The sequence below is a fragment of the Calidris pugnax genome, unplaced genomic scaffold (assembly GCF_001431845.1).
Source record: "Calidris pugnax isolate Ruff unplaced genomic scaffold, ASM143184v1 scaffold128, whole genome shotgun sequence".
NCBI lineage: Eukaryota > Metazoa > Chordata > Aves > Charadriiformes > Scolopacidae > Calidris > Calidris pugnax.
This window is the reverse complement of record NW_015090851.1, coordinates 1,664,048-1,689,462: the sequence shown is the minus strand read 5'-3', so window position 1 is coordinate 1,689,462 and position 25,415 is coordinate 1,664,048. Positions and strand designations below refer to the sequence as shown.

General features: G+C 38.1%; 1 protein-coding gene across 9 annotated transcripts; it reads right to left on the bottom strand.

Annotated features, from left to right (window-relative positions):
- Positions 1-15: 15 nt before the first annotated feature.
- Positions 16-25,172, bottom strand: CCDC66 (coiled-coil domain containing 66). 9 transcript variants are annotated; one of them, XR_001412180.1, is made up of 21 exons: positions 25,089-25,172; positions 23,751-23,815; positions 21,486-21,508; positions 20,221-20,641; positions 19,221-19,347; positions 18,947-19,050; positions 17,840-17,964; positions 16,920-17,078; positions 15,949-16,080; positions 13,064-13,317; positions 12,605-12,689; positions 11,724-11,885; positions 10,667-10,814; positions 10,099-10,221; positions 8,383-8,861; positions 6,280-6,317; positions 5,740-6,020; positions 5,152-5,279; positions 1,797-1,883; positions 289-541; positions 16-136 (listed from the first exon to the last, which is right to left on the bottom strand). XR_001412180.1 is itself a non-coding variant. In XM_014943211.1 (20 exons), the coding sequence occupies exons 1-19, from the start codon at positions 25,097-25,099 to the stop codon at positions 1,800-1,802; spliced, it is 2,949 nt and encodes a 982-aa protein (XP_014798697.1). In that variant the 5' UTR covers positions 25,100-25,172; the 3' UTR covers positions 88-541; positions 1,797-1,799. The 9 variants fall into 9 exon arrangements, 8 of the variants coding, with proteins under 8 accessions (XP_014798697.1, XP_014798696.1, XP_014798701.1 ...); XM_014943211.1 differs by having other exon boundaries at positions 88-541; XM_014943210.1 differs by lacking the exons at positions 16-136; positions 289-541 and having other exon boundaries at positions 1,487-1,883; positions 25,089-25,171.
- Positions 25,173-25,415: the final 243 nt, after the last annotated feature.

Below are 25,415 nucleotides of genomic sequence, written 5' to 3'. Positions count from 1 at the left end.
TTGTTTTCAAAGTATGTGAGAAATACCCACATTTTATTTTGTCAATAGCAATTATTTTTGCGTCTGACTTTGATACTCCAAGCTCCTGCAGCACCCTCACAGCCATCTCACACCTTCCATCTGGCCATTGTAATGACTGTAATGAGAGGACAAACCTGGTTTTAATGACTGGGGTAGTTCAATTTGCATTAGAAAAACCTCAGTCTTAGCATTGTTCTAAGAACAGAGTTTTATCTGCTTCTTAATCTTGTCCTTTTTAATTTCACAGCTGCTGAGTTATAAACTTACTTTTCCCCAGCGGTTCTCTCGTAATTAATTGGCTCATTTTGTACATCAGCTTCTGCCTCCGGCTCCTGGACAACAGCAGCTGGTGGTAAACAGCCCTCCCTGGTTACTCCACAGCTGGGTTGTCACACACTGCTCTGGTCTTCAGGTTGTCCAAAGTCAGATGTTTGGGTTTGTGGTTTTTTTCCTGTCCGCAGTTTGACTGTAGTGCTTTTGTGTGGGCCGTGGGGTTTAGTACCAGGTGATGTATTTGAAACTACACGATTCGAGATTCACAACATTAGTTGGGAAAAATAGAATTGGTTAAAAAAGGTCAGCTTTTGAAACAAACAAACCTACCCCCCAGAACTACCCCTAAAGTTGAATGTCTTTCCTTCCATTAACAGTTGTTGGATGTATTTGTTTAGATTAAGAACAGGCCGGGTCAGCTTTTGAAACAAACAAACCTACCCCACAGAACTACCCCTAAAGTTGAATGCCTTTCCTTCTATTAACAGTTGTTGGATGTATTTTTTTATATTAAGAACAGGCCAGTACCAGACTAGTGTAGCAGCTGTTCCCCTCCCACCAAACGTGGCACATAAAGAATCATCTTTTTTCCAAAAAAGACCTCCCTTGCAGTATCAAGAAACCGTAATGGATTGGTGAAGAGCTGTTCTACCTCCTCTTACACCAAGTGTGGATCGTCCCCCAGCGCCTGCCCGGCCCCACAGCCCAGAGGGCACCTTCATCCCTGCACCCCCAGGTTCTGGCTGGGAGCAGCTGCTGCTGGAGGTTCTGTGCCACTTGTCACCACAGAACCCCCACCATCCACTCGGGTACGCGTCTTCAGAGACATCTAGAAGACAAACTGTTTTATCCCAGATTATCCTGTCTTTTGAAGACTAAAAGCAAATTAATCAGAATTAAACCTTTAATTCTGACTGGAAGCATTGAATATTGTCTGTTGAGACCTTGTTGGTAAGAAAACTTCTTAAACTGAGTTCTACTGCCTTGGGCCCAGCTCACTGTCACGTTAAGAGCTGCTCTTCTGTTTGACTGAGAGGGGAGGAAAAGTTTAGTCAGCGCTTTTGTGGTTTTAAAATTTGGGATTGGTTGAGTTAATACTCATTAACTAATCAGACAGCTTTTAGTTTTAGAGAAGTGCAAGCAATTCCATATGGTTCAAAATACCAACAAAGTCTACCCAAGCCATTCAGAATACGTTTTAATCTTTTTATTTATCAAAATACATACACTGAGTTCTACAAAACCCCATGTAACATTTTTATACTATGTTTTGGTGATTTATATTAAAAGGACATAAGTCTTCAGGCAGCATGAAGACCATTCTAAACAGACACGCCATCATTAGCTAAATGTATCTTCAATATGAAAAATGACCCTGTAATTATCAAAATTCACATAATTTAAATCTTTCATAAAAAAGATACAGATTTTTGTAATTAATTATAGTAGCAAACAAAGTGCTGTGCATTTACATTTTAAGAATTCCGACTGTTCCTATGTACCTCTCAAAATGGCGAAATGAAGTTCTCTTCTGGCGCTAGAGCAGGAATCAGAGCAGACTCCAACTCCTTCTGCTTCTGCAGGAGGCCCTGAAATAATGGAATATAAATGTGAATGTCTTCCTCGTGCAGCCTGAGCTAATAAAGTGTTATGACTTCATATTTTAGAACAATTTACTTGTTAATGGCTCAATGCTTTTTAAATACACAACTTAAAAAAAACCACAAGGATAAGTGACAATGGTCTTTTTTGTCAGAGTTTGTTGCAAGATCTTTCTCGAAGAGAAGGTCACAGGCTGCTGGCACAGCTCAGTACAGACCTAGTGCAGGCCCAGCAGGACCTACCAGAATTTAGACAGGATATTCCTGGTGGGACAGAAGGGGAGAGAGGGCCTGGAGAACGGGCTTCAGTCAGCAAAGGACCCTGCTGGACTTCACTTTGCATCCCTCCAAAAGCCGCAGCTGCCTGCTTTCAGTCCATCGATGAGTTGCTTTTTAACTATCAACAGTATCTGCTGTTTCTATTAACGGGTCACTTTTATTATATTCTGCATTTAGGAGCCTGTTACAACACAAAGTCATGCAATAAACTGCCCTAAGTCAACCCAGAGCTGAGGTGAGAAACAAGTAAGTAACGCTGAGAACTGGAACGAAGTCTATCGCGTGGTTTGCAAAAGTAATATAAAGGGCCTGGAAAAAAAAAGTAATATGTGAAATATCTACCCAGGGACAAGCCGTGAGGGCTTTCTCTGCATGTCCCTGGGCAGCCTGCTGGTGGCCAGCAAGATCCCTCAGCCATCGTAGGCTCCAGTGGTTCTCTTGCCTTAGAAGTAAGCTGCTGCGGTACGGACTGACTGGTGCTGGGGGTTTTGTCCTTTTTGCTAAACTTTGGCCCTTCTTCAAAAAGTTTCACTTGGGTTCAAAGTTTGGTTTCAGCGAGGAAGGCTGTTGATAGTTCCTATTACTGCTGTCACCTGGAATGGTGGAAGAGACCTGCTGTCTGGTACCAGATGCAGGGAGGGACTCTCCCTCCCTTTGGCAGAGGAAGGCCCCCAGCTGCCCTGTGAGCACCGGCCTCTTCTGCGGTTCAGCCCCAGCCCCGTTGTCTCCATCTCTCACTCTGGCTGGGTGTGTATTTCAAAGGCTAAAGACTGGGCAAACTACCTGTCAACTCCCCCAGACAAAAGAAGGCTAAAGAATCACCAACTATTTAGTGAAAAATAATAATAGAAAAAAAATATATATTGTGAAACTGTCAGTCCAATATATAAATGCATGTATATATAATTTAAAAAAAGAAAGACTAGATTATCTTCTGAAATAGAAAAGTAAACTCTGCTCTTTGTCTATATTTCACACAAAATACTGCATTACTTTTCCTTTCTCATTGAATTAACTGATGCAGAACAGGTGTCATCTGCAAGACCACACAATACTTAAGTATAGAGTTACACCTGGTAATGCCTAAATGCATTCTGCAGCTGGCAGGATACTTAAAAAGAACTCTACATGGTTTAAGTTAACTCTTTTTCAGAACCAAGGCCTATTGAGAAACTAATCTTAACATTAGATTTTAGCCACTGCTAGGACCTGATTATATACTATGTACCACAAGTGTCCTAAAGCTCCTAAGTTTGCCAACATGGATATTTTCCCCTTAAATCTCTTTAAATATCCATGACTTTTGTTCACCTCTGCAAGGACAAGGATCAAATTGTGCTTTGAAGCTGGCTTTGCTCTTAAACAAAATACCACTGGCAAATGAAGCCTGAATACAAAATACTCAACAGTTGTAGATATTTAACAAAAAATGTTAATAAGCACTGGGAAAGACTTGGTCCAGCCAAACCTATTTGGAAGCCATTAGAAACTGGCAACCTTTCAGTGTTCTTGGCTCACAACTTCTCTTAATACCTTGCAGAGAGCCAGACCCTTCATTTGCACAAGGAATTTACCTGTGCCTGAAGCAGGGTGTCTGCATGGCAGCACTTGTGTCTTTCTAAAGCACAGCAGGTAATTAGTAATTCAGTGTTAACTACTGGTAGCTTTATTTACTGAAGTCTGTCAGATTTTCTTCCCTTTATTTGCATTTTTTCTCCCTTAAGGCAAAGAAAAATAAACAGGGCTACCAGCAATGAAGTACTTCTAGTACAGAACCATTCAAACCAAGGGAAGATACTGATTCATCTTTATCTTTAGTGTTCCACAAGAACAAAATGCAAACCTAAAAGTAAATATGTTTTTTTTTTGTCTTGCAGTCCCCTGTCAGGCCATCTGGAAGCAGGAAACTGCGTGACTCTGCAGAGCTGTGGTGTGAACCTGCCCTGGGCACACCTCACTGCCCTCAGGTGAGCAGCACGTTCACTCTTGTCTTCAGAACTAAATGCCTGATGGTATATTTTCTGGTGTTCTGACTCCAGTCAGGAAAATATGGAACTTCACAGTTACCAGCTGTAATCTTTTGTGCTTCTTTAATTTACTGCCACCTGGATCCTTACAGTCAGTCTCCCCATACTCAGCATCCTCCGGGCAATCCTGCAGATCTGATCATTACCAGCTACTTACTAGGAATAGACCCATGTTTACAAACATACACAGCCTTTTGTCTCAGCAGCTCTTGTGTGTGTATTATTAAACTAAATTTAATTTTATATTCACTCACTAAATTTGGCTGACTGACAAATCCTGAATTTTACTTTTACATTCAGCAGCTCTTGTGTGTGTATTATTAAACTGAATTTAATTTTATATTCACTCACTAAATCTGGCTGACTGACAAATCCTGAATTTTACAAGTTAACAAAAGAAGAGCTATTTTGAAAGGATTTTATAACTTCAAATTTGCAATTTACAGTGTGTTTCCAGTACTGACCCATGATTACCACCACACTGACTCTTCTGCACCAGTCACACTACTGTGTCATGACTTGCTTTTCCATTAAAAATGCAGAATTGTCATTTTATTAATAAGGGTCTTAGTGTTTGTTAAAATACTGTTCTTTTTTCCCTTGGCATTGAAACCTTCTTACTATAAGCAACCCTAACTATCAAAACCTGGAGACCAAATAAAGCCATTCCTCTTTGTTCCAAGTTTCCTCAGATACTCCAGTGTTTCACAGCTCATCTAAGGACTAGGGAGTCCCTAGTCTCTCTCAGCGACTCCAAAGGTGGAAGTCATGCATGAAAAGCAAAATTAGTAATAGAGAGCAGAAGTAGAGGACAGGGCCCAAAGCTTATCGTATATGGTGGAAAAATGAATTAAAGACTAATGCTTCTGACTATGTAATAGTTTGCAATGCTCATTTTGACTTCAGTATGTATATATGCATACATGTTTACCCAATAACTTTTTGCTTACCTGGCGTAATTCTGACAATCCTTTGAGAATTGCCTGTTGTCTCTCTCTGATTTTAACTCCATCAGGATTTAGAAGAGGATCTCTAACATGATCAGAGCTGAAAATCTGTCGTGGCGTTTGGTAAGAATCTAAAAGTAAATGTATATCAAATCAGTTGACAATACTCTTCATCAATTTTGTTTTAATTCTGAAGCTGTAGATCTTCACAGCTTGTGAGAATCACATTTTGGTTGCTACTAGATTACGATCACTATCTTTAAGTCAAATAACCCTTAGATTCTTAAAGCCAAAGCTATATGCAATAATACCAGAGAAGCACAATCATACTTCACTAAACAGACAAAATAGATAAAAGAGTAATACATTTTGTTGCCTTTTTTGAATTTCTTTTAAACTTTTCTATGTTTGGGGTTTTTAAATAATATTATTATCGTTTGGTTGCACAGGCTTCTGTACAGTGCTGTGACACACGCGGGTAACAGCAATATTCAGTAAAAATAAATACCAAATTAAATAAATCGTAGCACATCAAACTAAATCATTGTAACATCTCTTCTACATTAATCTATTCACAATACATTTCAGTACCGTTAAACTGTTGATACTGAGGGTCATGTGTTGAAGGTCTTGTCACTGGTGCATCTGGGTCAAGACAATAAACTTCATTAGTTCGAACGTAGGGAACGAACTGCGAAGAGGGAGGTCTGGCCTCTGCAGCGGGAGGAGGGGAGCTCCTCTGCTCCACAGCCCTCCTGCCATTTCTCTCTCTTCTGCTGTTGTTATGCATCAGGAAATTAGAAGCATGGATCTGTTTTTGTTGTGCTTGGTGTAATCTGTTCTTAACTGCTGGAACAGGTGGTGATTCAGATCTGTATGAAACAACTTCAGTTAAAAAAAAAATCCAAAACCGAACAACACTTAATAATGTGATTAATTTTCTCAAACAGTAGAGACAAAGAATCCTCAGAGGAGAGGACTGCTCATTTACTCTGTCTGGTCTTGTGTATTTTTAATAGTAGACAATTAGATGCATCTAAATTCTTTTAAAAAACATTAATAATCAGGAAAGGATATATATGTCAGTACTAATGTATTTATACATTTCATTGATGCAGAGTATTGACATACCTTTCTGCATTCAAATGATTCTTACGTAATTGTTCTTCCTAGGAGAAAACCAAAACCACAAAATTAAAATACAAAGCTCCATGTTTCTTGTATTGAAAGCTGTCATTTTTCAAGACGAGTTTGTTCTGAAATTCCAAAAGGACTGTTTGCCCTGAGTTCAAGATAAAGATATTTATCACAGACTTGCATTAAAGACGCTTGTAGTGTCTGTGAACTGAAATAAACAAATTACAGGAGGATATGCCTCAATTTTCTGTCTTTGACAGCTCTAGGCACTATCAAAAATACTGTAGATGTTTTCCAATGACCTTGGAAAGCTGCATTTATAAATCTGAAAGGTTCAAGCCAAGATAATCATTATTAAAGGAAAGGTCATGTTTCTAGATACAGTCAGTAGAAGTCTTCTATTTAAATGAAAAATATTAACATATCCCCTGCCTCCTACGGTATCAGACAGCACTTACTTATGTTAAAATTCACTGCCTCATTTATCAGGTACAAAATTCTTTAACCCTTCAATAACAGAAGCACAAGACTTAGATTTACCATTAATCTCAAACAAACCAATACCTCAGTTTAACAAATTAATAAATCTTTAAAGATACCTATGGAAACAGTTACATATTGTCACATTTATTTATTTTTTTAAATATCCACAGCTTCTAAAATATGTGTATGTTACCACAGTAAATGAATGGCTAAACCAGAATTAAGCAGCCAACTTTTCTAGATCAGAGTTTGTTCTATTGGAAGGTGTGAGAAAGTGAGGTGTTCAGGCAAACATCTACATCTACAAACGTGCAAACAGCGAGCAAGCAAGAGAGAGAGGGAGAGAGAGAGAGAAAAGGCACAAATATATTTGATAGTATTTTCTTTAGATGAATTGTTTTTTTTCCCCCCAGACACAAGCTATACCAATACACACTTACTGCAAATGGAGAAGAAATGACTCCACTAAGAAGGATGCATTTTTATGACAACAGAGTACATCCTCAGTAACCCATATTCTTTGCAGAAATAAGAATTGCTTTCTTGAACAGGTACTCCTGTACCCCAACCATCACCAAAACATAGTGACTGAGCAAAAAAGAGCACGTCAGTTTTGTTGTTCTGTCCCACACACTGCTTTCCATCAAGCTCCCTCTTTACAAAATAAATCAGTTGTAGTGAATAAATGAAAAAGAATAAACACTTTGGAAGACTGAAGTAACAGTAAAGCTGAGTCACAAAATCTGAATATATTCTGATCATGAAGAGTGAAAGAGCACTGTAATACCATGCTTTGCACAAAGTGTAGTGTGAGAAACAGGCTGAATTTTGCTTCAGCTAATTGATATATCATTTTTTTCTTTTCTCTGTTAGCATGTCTGTATTGATAAAGGTAGTTCAGTTATAGTGGAGTCTTATCCCTTGTGTCCAACTGATCCTTGGAGGCGCCTTGGGGCTGTCCAGGGGTTCCTGATTGTGAAGTGTTATCTAGGTGAAGGCTAACCAAAAATTGGTGGCAGACTGGTAAGTGGACAACAGACAGTGGAGACTGATAAGTGGACAATGGACGGTGAAGACTGATAAGTGGACAACAGACAGTGGAGACTGATAAGTGGACGAAGGCCACCTGGAGGGTAACTAATGAAGATATGACCACCAGAGTACTTGTAACCACTAATATTGGACAGCAGGTGATGGCAAACAGATAGTGGGGTGTTTAGAATAATAATTTTGTAGAACAGATATATGTGCTTTATCTATAATAGGTTAGGCCGTCGGGAAGAATGTGAGCTCCAACTTCTCAGCCAATGAGAAGGGAGACAGTAACTCAGGCGCCTGGGATAAGGAGTATAAAGATACCTAAGAAACCAAAAGGGCGTGTGCCTCTACTTTGAGATGCACCCAATTCAGCGCTGTTTCATATAATGAATTTCTATACCTTTGCTTTGGCAACTTTGTCCTCTTTAAATTCTAGGTGTGAGCCGGCGTTTCTCACAGTAGTAATAGGAAAGTTCTCAATGCTTGAGTTACATCACTGAATTCCCATCCAGGCAAACCATGTAGAACAAGAGTCTTAAAAATACACATCATCATTGCTAAAGAACAAATAGTTACCTTTCTCGTTCTGTGTCCCCTGTTCTTCACGTTTATTTCTTCACGAGGTGAAGGAGACCTGTCTGAATAACCACCCTTTTTTAGGCAGAGATTCCCAGGGGTGTTTTTTTCTACCAACTGAAGCAGCTCCATTTGTCGTCTTAATTTGTTTTCTTCCCTTTGTTTTTGTAGCTGTTTCGGGTATCTTTCTGATGCTGGAATGTATCTTTTCCCAGGCTTGTTGATGTTCCAATCAGGTCTTTTGCTGTACTTTTCTGAAGGCTTAATTTGTCTTTCTCTTCTTGCATACTGTTCATATAGATCATCCGAAATGCCACCGCTCTCTTTTCCTGAAATTTTATTCTTATCTATATACTGCGTTTCCTTCTGGTATGTTTTCCTGCTGGAGGTTTCTTTATATTCTATGGAGACATCAGGTGATCCGCAACACACAGTTCTTTCCTCGGCTGACTCGGTGTATGCTGAAGTATTGAAGTAATCTAAAAAAAAATAATACTATATTTTAACTCCAAGTCTAAGATATTCAAACTACTTGTTTGATTTTTGTATGCCTGTCCAACTACCATTATTGATTTTATTCAAAAGTTGGTTGTTACAGTTTTTATAATGTTTTTTATTCTTTTTGATGTGGAAGATAGATAGGAGCAGTAGAAGCAAACTCAGTAAGAAGGGAAAAAAGACTGGAGAATGAAACCCAAGTAATTGTAAAAGCAAAATTTAAGTAAAATGAAGCTACATTATTTTAAAATGTAGAACTCTGTTTCTGTCACGGTACCCAATGGTAAGGTGCAAAATACAGCTTCTGTTTAGTTTTTCATCATGCTGGTGGTTTGATCATATTCACAGTGCTACTGGGAATGACTTACTTTCCTAATCCTTGTGTTCCAATGGCAATATTTTGTTCAATTTTTATATTACTAACAATCCAGAAAACATTGTTTAATGTGTCAGCACTCCAAATTCACAGAGAAATTTCTACCAGCACTGTCAAAACCAGAAATATTAATTGTTGCTTAAGCAAATAAAAATAAAATAAAGTTTCTGCTTCACAAGGGACAGGAAGCTGATAAATTTCTAAATACAAGGCATAAAGTGACTGTAAGTTTCCAGTGAATCTACTCAGTCACACCTCATCTACAACGTTAATAAATGCAGACCAAGTTTGATCTGGGGTTTTAATGGTGTGATACAATATCCACATAAAGACTGGAAAGTGTTCTATCTAGATGGACCCACAATCCTGTCTGGCTATTTAGTAAGAATTTTCAAATGTTTTTCTAAGCATTTTCCAATGAGTCTAGTTTTCTAATTCAAGAATTATTGACGATGCTTTTGCCAATATTTTCAAGGATTCATTAGGAACCAAACCCTGCTTGATACAAAACCACATTCCATAAACCTGTGAACATTCACACTGATGACTATTACAAATACATGTTTAAATGCCTCAATAAATGTAGTCCTACACAGCTTGTGACCATGACTCTAAGTCAACGCTGTATTTCAGTCTTTGTGATTTGAATCCGTAACTGGTAAGTAACAACTACACAGACATATCACTTATTTAGAAGAATACTGTGGTATACTGTAATATTCCAACATGCCTGTGTCTGTCCAAGTATTTCTTTCTAGTTTTATTCCATTCTGAGTGACAGTGTCACAATCTGCACTCTTTCTTGAGGTACAACAGAGTAATTCTACTGAGGGGCTGCATACCTGTCTGTACAGCAGTGTCCTTCCGAGGAGAAGTCTGCTGATTAACGTGGCTCTTAATGTCATCAGAGAAATTATGACTTTGATATGGAATGTCAGTACTACAATTTTCAAATTCTGCATCACCTAGAAAAAAGTAAGTAAAACAGTTCAATTTAGTAATGTATGTTCTATTTAAACCATGCTATCAAGTTATCAGACTATTGTGGTTTAGAACTCAAAGCAAGCCTGAGAACTATGGTTCAGATCCCAATACTCTCCCTTTTTCACTGGAAATCTAATCGACAGCACGTAGGTCTGAAGGTGCCCTATGCATTCCTGATAGTATCTTTATATTTATTCCTTTATGTAAGAGAGTATTTGAAGCTTACTAAAATACAGTGTTCTCCATATTAGTTAACACTGATTTTTTTTTTTTGTAAGGTAAATAAGCTGAAATGAAATTTGGTTTGTGAAGCAAGGGAGCAATTTCTGACCCAAATGCAGATGGGAAAAAAAACCAAACTACCACCAACTTGCACACGAACAGCAAAGGAATAGGGAAAGTGAATATGAAAAGACTTGTACTTGCCACCACAAAGATTCTTCTGAAGTTTTGAAATGTCATGTCCCTTCTGAGCCAACTCTCGAATGCGTTGTTCTTGTTTTAATCTCTGTGCTAATTCTTGAGCTTTCTGCATTGTCTGATAAAGCTCATTCGTTTTTAGAGTGACAAGTTCCTTAAAAAAAAGATAAAGTAAATATACATGATAATTTCTCTCTATTAGAGAAAGATCACTGTACCAGTGTTTTACCAGTTTGTTCTAGCATCTACAGTTGGTTGCTAAATGTTTCTGTCCAGAAAATGCAGAGAAACCTTGGAGCCATATTTCTGCAGGTTTTAGAGGAGGATGTGTTTTTGGAATCACCCTGTCTTATGACATCATGGAATTTTGCTACTGTTCCAAATCTGAAGCAAACAGTAATAGCTGCTACTGTGCCAAAAGGAGGAATAAAACATCAAAGCTATTAACCTTCTACAGACTCTTCTGTAACAGGTAAGAATGTAAACAAATATAAAATATGTACTTACCAAAGGGCAGAATGTTACTTTTGACTTAACTTTTATATGAAAGGAGTGAGTAAAGCTCAGCAATAGTTAATGAGTGCTCTAGAATATGAATGACTTTTAAAGTGACTTTTCCAGAATATATTATGAAAAGTCTTTAATCCAGAGCAAAAGCACTGGATCCAGTCAGATAAAGTTCATGGTACTGAAGCATCTTAAAGGTATCAAGTTACCAATAATAATAATTGGATCACACACTTCAACGAATTTTTTTTAAGATGTGCATTTTAAAATGCCTGTTTCTGCATTATTTAGAACTATTATTCCATTTTTGCCATTTCTTATCCATTTCTCTTCCTAGAAAGGCCCTAGTCCAAAAGAAAGAACCTGCCTTAAATTTGTATGGTGGTGTAAGTTTATTGAGGAAACAGATTTTGGTTTCAAATGTCTAAATTTCAGATAGTTTTAATTTTCCAGATGATGAGTCAACACCATTTTGAAGGTGAAGAACAAGAACCATTTTTGTCTAAACCCAGTATTATTAAAGACTATCTGCACTAAAGAAAATGCAACCCCTCACCTCCTTTTGTTTTTGTTTCAGCATATCTTCTTCAAACTGTTTCTGCATTTGTTCTTTTTCTCGCGCTAGGCGCTGTTCTTCCTCTCGTTCTTCCCATCTTCTCTGCTCTTCTTCCAGTTGTTTCTTCTTCCGTTTTTCTTCTACTTGAGCCATTATTGCTTTCTAGTAATATCAGAAAAAAAAAAAAGGAAAATGAAAAGATCTAACTTTAAAGGTATATGAGCTATATATTCATATACTTCCATATACATGCATAATAATTGGATCTGGACAAATGAAAAAAAAAGATCAACTACCAGCCCAATAAAGCAGTTTGAAATACTCAGAGACAAGAAGTGCTTTTGATTTTCTTGTGAGGAAACATTTTTACCTTCATACTGTAAGCTAGTATTTCCATTTAGCAGAATAACAGTTTGACCAGAACAGGCTTGTTACATTTATACTAAGACTTCTTTAGGCTGTGCTAGAGACATGCAGGTATATGTTCAGTTTGAGTGCCACAGAAGTAATGTAAATGACAGGAAAGTAGAGAAAAGTTTAAAGATTCGTGGAGTGGGTACCTGTAAGTATCAGTCCTCCTGATGACAGTGGAGACTGAAGAAAAATGCAGACAAACCTACTAGAGCTCTAAAGACTGCATTGTACATTTTCTGAGGCAAGGATTCAGTTACAGAAATACAATCATCTCTGTACAAATATTAAAAGAAAACAGTAGGGTCTAACTGAATGAAATACCATTAAACAACTGTAAACATGTAATCTGAAGCATAAAAGTCAAGTACCTCACTGGATTCTGGTATTAGATCTCATGCTTTATTCATGTGACAACACTACCTTTCATCCTTTCTTATTAAAATAGTGTTAGTGAAACAGAAGTCTACCTGATGTTCTAACTGTTTCTGCCGCCGCCTGTCTCTCTCTTCAATCTGTGCAGGGTCCAGGAGAGCTGTCATTGAACGGAGAAAGCTATGAACAAAGAAACATGTAAATATTTTTAATCATAAGAAGATAATCCTAAAGCCTTTCTTAATTACAGCCAATTAGATTTGAAGTAATATTTTTGTACTGTTATCCCATGGTATTAATTTACAATTATGAAATTCATTTTAGTAAGGAGCAAACTGTGTCTATTTGCAGTAAATGTTGTTAATGAACAATGCAAGCATTTGTGTCTTTCAAAAGTGAAACAACAGGTATTTCTGAAAAAAGCAAAAGCCAAATGAATAAGATCCAAAGATTAGATTTAAAGAATGTTGCCTGGTTTTTTTTTTTTTTTTTCCGAGGAGGTTATCAGAAATGTACAGGCTGGGAAGACAGTTAACCTTACAAAGCTCACTCACCTGACTTTCTGACTGTGTTCCAAAGCACTGTTTTTAGCAGCTTTTTCTGCATTTCCCACCTTTGAGGGCATGAGGTTGCCTAAAGCTGCAGGTGAAAAAGGGTGAATAAAAGCAGTCAGCTCCTGAGGGTCAGGTGACAGGCAAAGACTTTCAGGCTGCTTTTTGTACATTCCATTTAAGGGGTGTTGTGCATTAGCATTAAGGTGGTTCTTTAAAGAATCAAAATGCATTGCCCATCTGTCATGCTCTTCAGCCTAAATAAATATGAAGCAACAAAAAAATGGAAATGCGCTCAATTACACCATTTCTATAAAGTATGGTTAACAAAACAGACAACACACAGTTTGTACAAACAGAAACATTTGGAACGCTGTGTTACAGGGCTACAATACAGACAGTAGTTCAAAATGGGAAAACAGAAGTCTCTCTGTTGCTTAAATGCCAGCTCAGATCAGAAATTATACTGCTGATCTGTATACTTGGTCAGCAAATTCATATTGCTACGATATTTTCAGGGAAAAAAACCCAAAAATTAGAAATTGAAAAAAAAAACAATTGAAAAATAAAAGTTAAGATGGATTTAGGCTTTTTGGTACTCATTTTTCAATTCTTATTACTTTTCCATTCCATAATCTTTCTAATAGTACTGGGAACTGCTTGGTTGAGAGGTGAGTACCCTGTCTGCCCTGCCATACTCTTCTCCCATATTCTCTCTCTAGTAACAAGTGTCATCTTTTACACTGTCCTACATTTACCCCCCTCCATTTCAATTCTAGCAGAATTAACGTGCTTTGTGCAGAGAGATGAATCTCTAACTTCCCATTTTCAGCTAGACAGGCCCATTATAAAGCAAAGTTTCTTCCACCTGTAGCAGCCACCACTGCTATCCTAGCAAAGTCTGCTGTAGATGTGACATACTGGGTTTAAGTCTCTCTTCTGTGCCAACCAGACTTATCTTTTTGGTTCAGTGTTGGCAACTGAGACATTCCAATATATCACTAATAAAAGATTTTTACCTAAGGGGGCTTTGGTTTTGCTGTAGGTACTAAGGTTTTCTCTTCTGACTAAAAGCAGAACTGTTTCCCTCAGAATGGCTGCCTCAAAACTTGCATTCAGCAGGAAAAAACCTAACATAATCTAATCTAATAAAATTTCTGGGAATCATTTCCTTAAACAAAAATTCTCTTCTGTCAGAAAAGTTTCACACCTATTTTAAATGAAGCAAGAAAATCATAGTCCAAATAATGAGAATCCAAATTATTCTTCCTCCTATTCCCTGAGTTTTGTTCCCTTTGAATACTCTATGATGTAGAAGCAGATCAGAGTAGTTGGAAAATCTATTTTATTCTTATGCAAGTCTGTGGTGCAATATGCAGAAGGGTTGAGAGTATAACACAAGACCTGAAAAAAAGATGTTGAAGAAAACGAGATTAAGTGCAATTTAACTTCCTTTCAAAAAGAGGCTGGAAGTGAGATTGCTGCCAGGTAACTCACTGGTGACTGCAACCATCTTCCCATGGCACAGCTATCAAATTAAAAACCAAGGCAGCTAATAAAGAACTGTTCACAGCTGTGTTCCCTTCACAGTTAAAAAGCTCAATTTGCAAAGGAAATCTGATTCCTTCAACAACTCAGGAAATGAAGAGCCATGTATTGTGTGTAGGTATGTAACCAACCTTGGCAACAGGGGGTTTCTTTTGGAAGGTGGGTAGAAAAGCTCTCTCCTAGTACTACAAACTGTAGAATTAAAATGAAGAATTGCTGTCTAGGAATTGTGTAATTGCTATAAATGCTTCAGTTGAGAGTAAAAACTGTAGCCTTTTAATCCAGAAGGCCACAGACTGAATATTCATATCAATCAAGTTTTGATAACTAAGATTCTTGTTCACTAATGATACAGAACAGCTCATTATATGAAAAAATCTTATGCATAGTGAAAAAAATAATTCTGGGATTAAAGCTGTGCACAGTAATTTGGAAAATGGGATTCTAGCAGTAGTACAACTTCACTGCATGTTTCTTCACTTCAAAAGACAGCATCTTTGGAAGAGTGTGTCAGTAGCAGGCTGTATAAAAATGCAGAGTGTTCCACTGGCTTTAAAGCTACTAACATAGTACAAATAGTAACATGTAAAGGACAGAAGTCAGCTTCTATATGAAGAACCTCCAAGGTAAAAGAGATATTGACCACATTTGCCAATAGTGGTAGTATTAAAAGTCTCTTTAGGTACTCCACCTGCAAAGCAATTATATCGGCCACAGTTTCTGTCTAGATCCAACATAAGAGACCTACATTCAACAGCGTGGAAAAACCAAAGGGTAAAAAAGGTAAGGCTATTTTCTTCAATACTTTTTGGTGTATGAGTGTTTAAAAAAAGTTTCAGAGGAGCGTAAGTTTATGTGTATATATGTGTATCAAAAGAATATTTCTAGAAACAGAATTTGAACACCACTGTGATGCACTGTATTTGTCTAAAACTTTTCTTCTCTTTTCTCATCTCCTTTGATAATCTACAGAAAATGTCCTTTTTACTGTCTGGCCAGTGTCTCTACAACACCTTCCAAACCCTAGTGCTTTCACACAACAGTGGGAAAGAAAAAAAAGCATAGTAATATCAGTGTTTTCATCTCTGCAGCAAGCACTCTAACACATGACACCAGACACATGGCAGTCTGTTCTCTGCCACGGAAATGCTGGGACAGCTACTGGCTGAATGTTCAGTTAGACTCTCCTATGGACTTACAGTGAAAACCTGGATGTGCTGCAGGTAATCACATCTTTGTCTCTGCTTCATTAGGTCTACAATTTCATTTTTTATTTCTTAGAACAAAAGTGGAGAGAAAAACTTCTCTTATTCCAAAAAGTCCCTCTAGACCACAGATACCTTTGATAAATTAAGTTTTTCTTCTATTTTTCGTAACTTAGTTTCTTCCTTCTGTTTGTCCAGCTCTTCAAGCCACTTCTTCTGTTGCTCATGCTTCAAAGCACTAAAAGGTCGTTCCTGTGGCACAGCTTCCTGAAATAAGAGAAGTGCTAGTCTCTTCCCTGTACAAAAAAATCAGTACTTTGTCTAGCCACATAATAATGGCCTGGCAGAAACCTTTACCTTCAGTTGCTAGGCGTAACTGGGCTGTTCTATTGCGCAAAAAACGAATGTAAGTTTGTAACTGTATCAAGTGTCTGCTCCATGAAAATGCTTCAGTTCTTACAAAGATGTTAAATAAGCCAGTCCTTGACTACCATTCTAACTTGTACCATCAGCCTCTCGCTCCAAAAAACCTTACTTGCATGTATCATGAATAAAAATCCCTTCCTTTTCCAATGGTTCACTGCTCAGTCTGTGTTCCAGGTAGATTCAGTACCATGATCTAATTCGTACTGATCTGTCTCAAGTAAATTCTAGATACCATCTTCTGTTCCTGCTTCTTTATGGATACCTGTATTATTTAATGAACTCCAGTGGCACTGAGAACTTTCGATGTTACCTGATAAAACCCACTCTCAATCAGTGCCTGCTAGCAGTAACTCACAAACTACTTCCTGAACCTTATGCCAGCAATATATTTTTTTAAAGTCTTCTATTTCTGAGAGGTTCCCACTTCTCTATTTCTTTAACACATACTTAAAAGCTAAGCAACACTTCGGCTCACACCTCTAGTACTGTTCCTGACATCAGCCTTGAAAATGCTCAGTCTTCAAAGAATCAATAGTTTGATAAACGTTCATTCAGCCACAGGTCTTTAGACGGAGCACAAAAGGTCTACTGAATTTTTCTGGTTTGAAAGAACTACGGAAGATACACATCTGTTGTCAATAAGTAAGTAAAGACACCTGGCATGCAATTTAAAATCTTACCCCTAAAAAAAATGCAGTGCAATAAGAACTGAAATCAGACGACTGCCCAGCTGGAGCACTTGAAACATTCAGTGGAACCTGATTGGCCTCGGCTGTGAAAGCAGCTGTACAGACACAGTTCTCCTCAGTGGTAATAATCGAATCAGCTGGAAACACTGTCTGCAAATAAAGTGACCACTGTTGTTTAAGGCTTGATATATTTAGCTCACCTGTTTTGTTTGTATTAAATGGCCTTTAACATATAATAAACAAGTAAATTGTACTTCTAGAAGCTGCTATTCATTAAAGCTTCAGCCAAAACTTTTAACTAAGCATCTCATATCCAGTATTTCTTAATTATGTAGATTGAAACAAATTCTTATGGGGCAGAGTGGTAACTGTTCTAGGAATGACAAATATGCCACAAAAAAAGCAATTATGATCCTAACTTCTGTTTAATAGCCATCAATTTCACTGGAGAAGCAGTCTCATCTGAGTATAATACATTTATCTGACAAAGCATTTTCAGAGCGACAGCTGACTTTGAAAAAGACAGGTTAAAGTCAAATTGCTATGCTTATTATGTAAGCAATCAAATATATGTGAGAGCTCACGAACAATGTAAATAATTACACAACCAGGAATTCCTCAAAACAAAACTGGAAATGATTTATACCTTTTAATTAGGAACCAACATGGAACGGCAGTAATGGGTTGTTCATGCTACAAAGATCTTTATTTGTGAAGTTACAAATTGGAGCAATAGGCAAGTGTGAAACAGTTGCTGCAATTAATTCTATGCAATATCTTAAAGAGAGCACTGAGATTGGATTCTACTGGTTACATATAGAAAAGAAAATCTTCCATGAATTACAAGTTGAACAGTTCTGAAACAGTGCTGTGAAAACTGTGTGCTCTTTAGTGTTTATCGATAGCCTTACCTTATCTGGGTCAGCTGTTTCCACTTTCTCTTTATGGCCTTTATTATTGCCAGGTTTTGCCCAGAAATAACCCAGCTCTCCCTCCAAAGTTTCTTTCAGTTTCTTCTTCAGTGCTACCTGTTCGTCTTCAAAAAAAACCACAAACTCTAGTAAGAATTCCTAATACAGACATGTAGCAGTTGTTTGTTAAAAAAAAAAAAGCTGCAATGCAAGCCTATCCTGTAATTTTGATTGTAAAATGGATTACAAAAGTAAGTCAGTGTTGTTTGACCAATCAGTCTCAATGTGACTTTGCTCTTAAGAGGATGGTGGGTGAGTCAGTGCCCAGAGATGTAGAGGTAATTGGGGAATCTCTGAGAAGACTAGGAAACAATGGAAGCTTAACAGTGTTTCTGGGGAAGAGGAAAAACTAACAAATAACAAATGTATAAATTCTCCTCATTTCATTATACCAGTCTTGGACTACTGTAATATTATTGATACCAATGGAGCTATACATGGAAGCTACTGACAATGCAAAATTGAACCCTGAAACCAGATAGTCTACACCCCAGTTCAAAACAAAAACCAACACTCCTGCACATGAATCCTAAAAAACTTAATTTGTCAGAGAGAATTTACTACTGCATTAAACATTTTTATTTTTCTACAGGGATTCCCTTTGGTGATGGGGTAGGATTGCAAACTGTTTCAAGTTCAAATTGCAATCTGATATATTCAGTCAGGCTTGTAGATTAGGGTGACGCTCTTCCCATTAAACAAGAAAAGAATCTGTTAATGATAATGGCTATCAACTACTGACGGACTGTGACAAAGTCAATGGCAAGTAATTCCGAAAATACGAAGCATAACTGAATATATTTATTTGTGATAATGTTTATTTGCTTAAGAAGCATTCTTGCAAGAAGTTTGAGATAATCTTTGCATAAGATTTTGAAATTCAAGAATCCCCCTCTGTCTTGGAGACTAATAAAACTACATACTTAGCAATTTGTAGCAACTGCACTGATAGAAGTAAATTTAAAAGAGTGTAAGGAACACAGTTTCTTGGCATTCCGAGTGTAATTCAATTTATGATCAGACATATATGCTGTATATCAGAAGTACCTAATTCCTTCTTCCATTGGGTCTTTCTAAATTCTAATAAGGCTTTCTCCCCTTCTCTTTCACCCAAGGTACTAAACATGTCGGCAGGCTTCCACGAATCCTTTCTATAAAAAAGAGAGGAAAAAAAAAAATTTTACCTAAAAAAACTAGTATGTTTATTTTAAAGGTAACTTTTAAATTAATATTTATAAATATTCTTACTGTGATTAAGAATTACAACATGAATCCTTATTGGAGATAAAATTTTTGTAGACAACACCATGGATCTACGTACATAACTGGCTGTGGATGTGCTTCTTGTTTCCCGCTTGAATCAGAGTTAACTTCCTCTGGAACAGGTGAAACTTCACAAGCTTTTTGGAGCAACACTATAGTGTTTTCCTCTGACACCTCATTAGTAGCTATGGTAGAATAGAAAAATATACACAAATATATATATGACCATTACAATTTCTTCAGCATTGAGTAAATTCTTTAAGAACAGTAGAAATCCACAAATTCCCCACTATTTAACAAAACTGTTTTCAGCCCTGTTTCTATAGTTAAGGCACCTTAAGTTTTAGTGTTAAAGGTTATTTTAGAATGCTTGACTTGGCGTAAACACTATTCTTAGCTAAGAGCTCAGACTTTGGGACTCTAAGTACTGAATTGCAGTGTGTCTTGTTCTTGGTGGCAAAGAGCTGACCACCGCCATAGGCCCGCAAAGAGGAGTAAGGATGTAATACCAGAATATACGCAATGGTTCTTATGCTTCTTAGTAAAAATTGAAATAAAAGCACTACTGACAAAACTATCACAGTCAGGGAAAAAGATACATTTACATCTTGGGCCAGAGGAAAATGGCATTACTGCTCTTGAGACACATAGCAAGACCTAAACTTCACAAAATCAGAAAGGCCTGTCTCTAAGGTATTCCTTTTTCTCAAACTCCTAATGGTAATGGTACAGTGCAGTTCTGGTTTTCCTCCCAATGTAAAATAGTTCCTTTTTTTGCATGAAATATTGACAGAATTGCTTGCTGTTTTACTCTTCAAAGCACTGGAATACTTACAAGCATTCCTTAGCTTTTACTGTTAAAATTATCAAATGCTTGATTCCTAACAGTAACAGGCAATTTCACATCCATAATAGCAAACAGTATTTTCTCTGAGACCATTCAACATAAGAGTAACAACTCTTCACTGCAAATAGACTTAAATTATGAATTCAAAGTTAAAGAGTAATGTTTTGCTCTGTTTCCATGAAACTAACTTATTCAACTATTACCATCTTACCCATTTCCTCTTGCTTTTCATTATGAGTCTCAGAGATATTTCTGGTTCCATCTTTTACAGTCATCAAAATCTGTTGAAGCTGTTCTTGTGTTAAACACACCAAACTTCTTAGGTCTTCAGCTGATACATGTGGGTTTTGGGGTTTCTGTTTACATTTTTTAACAACATTACGATTCTCTGAATCAGGATATCTGTTTGTGCTATCTCTTTGGAAAATCAAAGAGTGATCTTTAGTTGCAGCTTCATGTGAGGAGTGTTTAATAACTTGCAGTTTTTCGCCTTTTGCCATCGACAAGCTTGATTCACTCCTTGGTTTTGTTAAGTCTTCCTGCTTGATACAAGCATTTTGTGCTGACCTCAGAACATGCCCAGTGTGCCTTATTCTCAGTGCCTGTTTAGGTGCTCTGGCTTTATTACCCATCTGTTAAAGCAATAAAATTTCACCATATATTAAATAAGGAAATAAATTCGCATGGGTAACAAACAGAAACAAAATTGAAGCAACAAGTAAGTAGACACTAACTCAGTATAAACTAATTAAATATCTTCATAAGTACTAGGAATACCTTGGAAGAGAATACCACTCCTAAATTTAACTATTTAAAAATAACAGTATGAAAAATAACTTTAGGTAGCATGACATTTGAAAGAATTAATAAACATTATTTCTGCTTTTCTTTAGCATTTCTGCAGCCTGGCTTTAAACAGGCGTATGTTTTTACCATACAGCCAGTATTGTTTCAGTCTTGATTTTTCTGTTCTGTACTAAAGTTTTATAATTTTCAAGGTCCTTGATGTACACTTGTAATTATCTCCCATGTATTGAGACCATTTTCTGCTCTCTTTCCTTCCCCAACCCAGTGCATTCCAGTTTACTTGAGACAGAGGCAACCTGTATCACTGAACTGGAACTTAAACACACTTCAGATCCCTATTTTACCAGAATCCCTTTAAGGTCTCTGAAAGTTCTGATTTAGATGATTCCCTGTGCTGCTGTAACTTCTTGGCAAAGTAAACTAATGCATTTTGCAAAAGTAAAAGTAGTCATTAAACTTGAAATTCATCCTTTTTAACAGCTATTATGAACCTGAGAAATCAGAATCATAGAATATCCCAAGTTAGAAGGGTCTCATATGTACATATTTATCTTTCATAAATATTGATTACAAGAATTTAGACAGTTCAAATGTGTTCCTACATTTCCGTGTTAAAAAATAACTAATTAATTTGTGTGCTCTAACCAAAAAAACAATTTTTCCACTCACCTTCACTGCAGGCTTTGATTTATCTTTTGGAAAACAAACACAAACATATGAGAGAAGTATTTAATAACAACTTCCTCCTGCAAAACAATCTTGAAAAATTAGTAAACTGTAAGGTGGGGGGAACTTTCCCTGTAACATCTGCCCCAAATGTATTATTTTACTTTTTTTTTTTTTTTAATTTCAGTATACACACTTCAAAAGCATGTTGGAAAAAAAGCAAATATATTCTAGTAATTATTTCTAGTTTTACATAGATCTAATAAAATTATTGTGTCAGTCTGATCCTCCTCTGCTATTCATTCTGTTTCCTACAGCCCTGAGGTAATGGCTTATTTTTAATTGTTTATTTATTGTTATTTTTCAGTTCACTTTCTGTGTCACATCCTTCCAGGATAGTCCCTGCATCTTACCACATGATGTTATCTGTCTCTATTGCTGACAGCCCAAAGAAACAACACTTGCATAATCACACCATCCTCACCTATCTCCTGAAATACTCCTCAGTTTTTTAACCCAAATCCTAGAGGATGCATAGAGGTGTAGTGGTCTCAAAAAGAATAAAGTACTATGTTTAATATTATACTTCTTAAGAATATTATAATATTGATTAATAGAGGGAATGTGGTACTTGACGTAAGAAATCCTGTACGTATGGCTAATGGAAAAGGGAGAAAATATAGTAGGAATGATATTTTAGTGGAACACATCTGTTGGAAACAAGGCTTCTTCAGCTGCACTACGCAGTTACTGCTCTGGAAGTGGCTGTTGCACTGGTAGCACCAACACCTTTTTTTTTGCGTTATCAATTAAAGACACTTTTAATAGTGGGGTTTTGCAGACTTAAAGAATAGCTTCCAACCTAGATGAGCGTATTAAAACTTGGGAGTATGCTGAATTGTTGTCCTGCAGAGACAAGCATTAAAGCCTGAAACATCTTGAGAGTGATCCAGTAGTAAGGGTGTTGTGTGGTCGTGTTTATCACTGGGTTCTCAACACTCCTCTGAGTAGGTAAAAGTTGCTTTTTGAGTTCTTTCTGGCCGTTCAGAAATCAAATAAAGTGGGATTCTATGTGCTATGCAAACCCCACTTCTTGTTGGAAAGGAGAAAAACATAAATAGGGTCTTTGCAATCATAGTGAGGAGATACATAATTTGGAACTCCAAAATGCCGCTCGTGGGTTTTTTGAAAAAAACATCTTGAGGAGTAGTTTAGGCTACTACAGAAGTCCTTAAGACTGTGAGCAGTATTTGACAGTGCAGAAAACTGAAATTCAGAAGTAATACAACTTGATGCAATTTTTGAAACAATTCAATCTGAGGATGTGCTGTTTGTATCAGTTGCATAAACGTGTTAATTCCTGGAGAAGACTGCTTGTTCCAGGCTAGTTCAAAGTCAAAGGTAATGCTTTATCTTCGAGCACTCTGGAACGGACACTGGCCCTGTCCAGCCAATGATGTGAACTGTGGTTGTAAAAAGTGGAAGCTGTAGCATTGCTGTGTCAGCAGTTTGGCAAGGTTTTGTTTCCAGTAGACTGGTACTCCTTACGGACTCAAAATACCCTGTAACGCCTCAGTAGAGAGCTGTCTGCTAAATGCAGAAAATGAAATATAATTTAGAGGGCATTAAGCAAAGAATTTCTGTACCCTGACTGCTATGTAGAACGTTAGGGAAAGTGGACTTGTGCTTGTATAGAAACATATGTCTGACAAATCACAAATCCAGAATTTATTAATGCTTAATTATGAACATATACTGGAAAAGTCTATCTCAGATGGTAGTAATGAGATCTGGCCTAAATAAACTGCTTATTGAAAATTATTGAAAATTTGGTCAACTGCCAAATACGAAAGCTGCTTTAAAGTCAGAAATCTAAGTGTAATTATGTAATTCTGTGTAAATTAAGCAGAGAGTCACGAGGCTTCTTTTTACTTCATAAGGTGCTATAAAGTTACAGAAATTAGCAGGTTGTGCCAGTCAATATATAATAGTACTTAACTTTTTTTAATGAATTAGAGAGGCAAGCTGTTAACAGTCAAGGTTATTTCTCACTGTTCACCAGTGGACAGGCTATTCAGAAGAATATTATTATCAAACTACTGTTCAGAATTGAGCTGGTGAGTAAGACGACTTGTAAATAACAATGCAAAAAATATTGTTCCTAATCTGTAAAATATTTCAATAAAGCTGTACTTCATGTTGCTTAGATCTTAAGTTTAATTCCAGAAGCTTTAAAGATTACTTGAGATGAATGATTGAAAAAATTACCCGAAGTGGCTAAAATTAGCCTAGGCTTTCCATCCAGCACTTCAGTTTCAAGCTTCAGTCCATCACTACAAAATGAAAGACAGAAAGGGGAATCTGAATTATTAAGTAATCTGATAATTCTAAGATGTTTTACATTAATAACAAAGACAAATGTACTTAGTTATAACACTCTGAGAAGTTAATACTAAGAGATCCAAAGGTCTAGAAGAGGATATAATTTTATTATTGATACTTGAAAATTTGGATTTGCGTGCTACAAAGTAAATCTTCATGCTGAAGGTGCCATGTGTATTGCTGTGTGCCATGTGTATTGCTGTGCATGTTGTTATACACAGCAACACGCCTGCCTCAAGAATTTAATAATCCAGCCATATAAACTGTGCTACAGAAAGTGTTAAACAAGTCTCCCTGAAGGCCAGAAAGGGGCTTTATTCAGAAAAGTCTTTAATTGTGCTTCCATAGAAAACAGTCCACGCTGTATATTCGGGAAAAATTTCTTCACTGAGAGTGTTGTCACACATTGGAACAGGCTTGTCCAGGGAAGGGGTGGAATTGCCGTCCCTGGAGGTGTTTATAAGATGGGTTGGCGTGGTGCTGAAGGACATGGTTTGTGGTGGTTTTGTTGGTGCTGGTCTGATGGCTGGACGCCATGATCTGAAAGGTCCCTTCCAACCCAGGTGATTCTGATTCTATGATTCCATTGTAAGATTTTAAAAGAAGGGAAAAAGTTGGCAAGGTGTATGAGTGGAAAGTACCAAAATGCTTGTCCTTCTCCCATGCATTAACTTGAGAAAACCTAATATAAAGACTGATGTCCAAAATAACACTTATCTTCAAACAAAACAAATCAAATTGCAAACAACCTAACACATCTGAAGCTCGTACGCAAATTCCCAATTAACGCAGCAGCTGAGCAGGTGCCGAAGCTGCAATCCTAGAGGCGGAGGCACCATACGGCAGCTAAGCTGAGGCCAGCACCCACCGCTCTCCTGTGGCAGCGCGGCGGGAGGCGCCGCCGGGGCCGCGGGGCGCTGGGGTGACCCCGGAGCGGGACGAGGGCGCCGTCCCTGCCTCACCGCGCCGGGGGAGCTCCCCTGGCCGTCGGGACCGCCACCGGCGGGGTCGGAAAGCTGCACGTCTCGGCTGGGTCGCTCCCATCGCTCCCGTTACCGCGCTTACGGCGGCGAGGCACTAAGCGCCTTAACTCCCCTCAGAGCCGCGGCACCGGCCCGCTGCCCAGGGGGAGGCCGGGCAGGCTCCCGGACCGGCCGTGAGTGGACCGGGCGGAGCCGCGTTTTACCCGGTGTGAGCCAGTCCCTTCGTCCTCTCCCTCCTTACCCCAGATTCATGGCTGTGCCCGGCTGCCAGCGGCGCGGCTGAGGAGAGGGACGGAAGCGGTGTGCATCGCCCGCTCGCTGTGTACGGCGGTTGCCGGCCCCGCACAAGGAGGCGGCAGGCGATAGGCTTCCCGCCGGGCGGCGGCTTCGCCAATGGGCTCCTCGCACACTGCGGGGTGGGCCGCAGCGAGGCCTTGTGGGGGATGGAGTCCCAGGCTTGGGAGGTTCAGCGCACAGCCCGCCCCGGCGGCCTCGCCGAGGGTGGCGAGCTGTGATGGGGGATTATAGCGGATTCCCCTCCTCCCTCCGCAGCCGCTTTTCGGCGCTT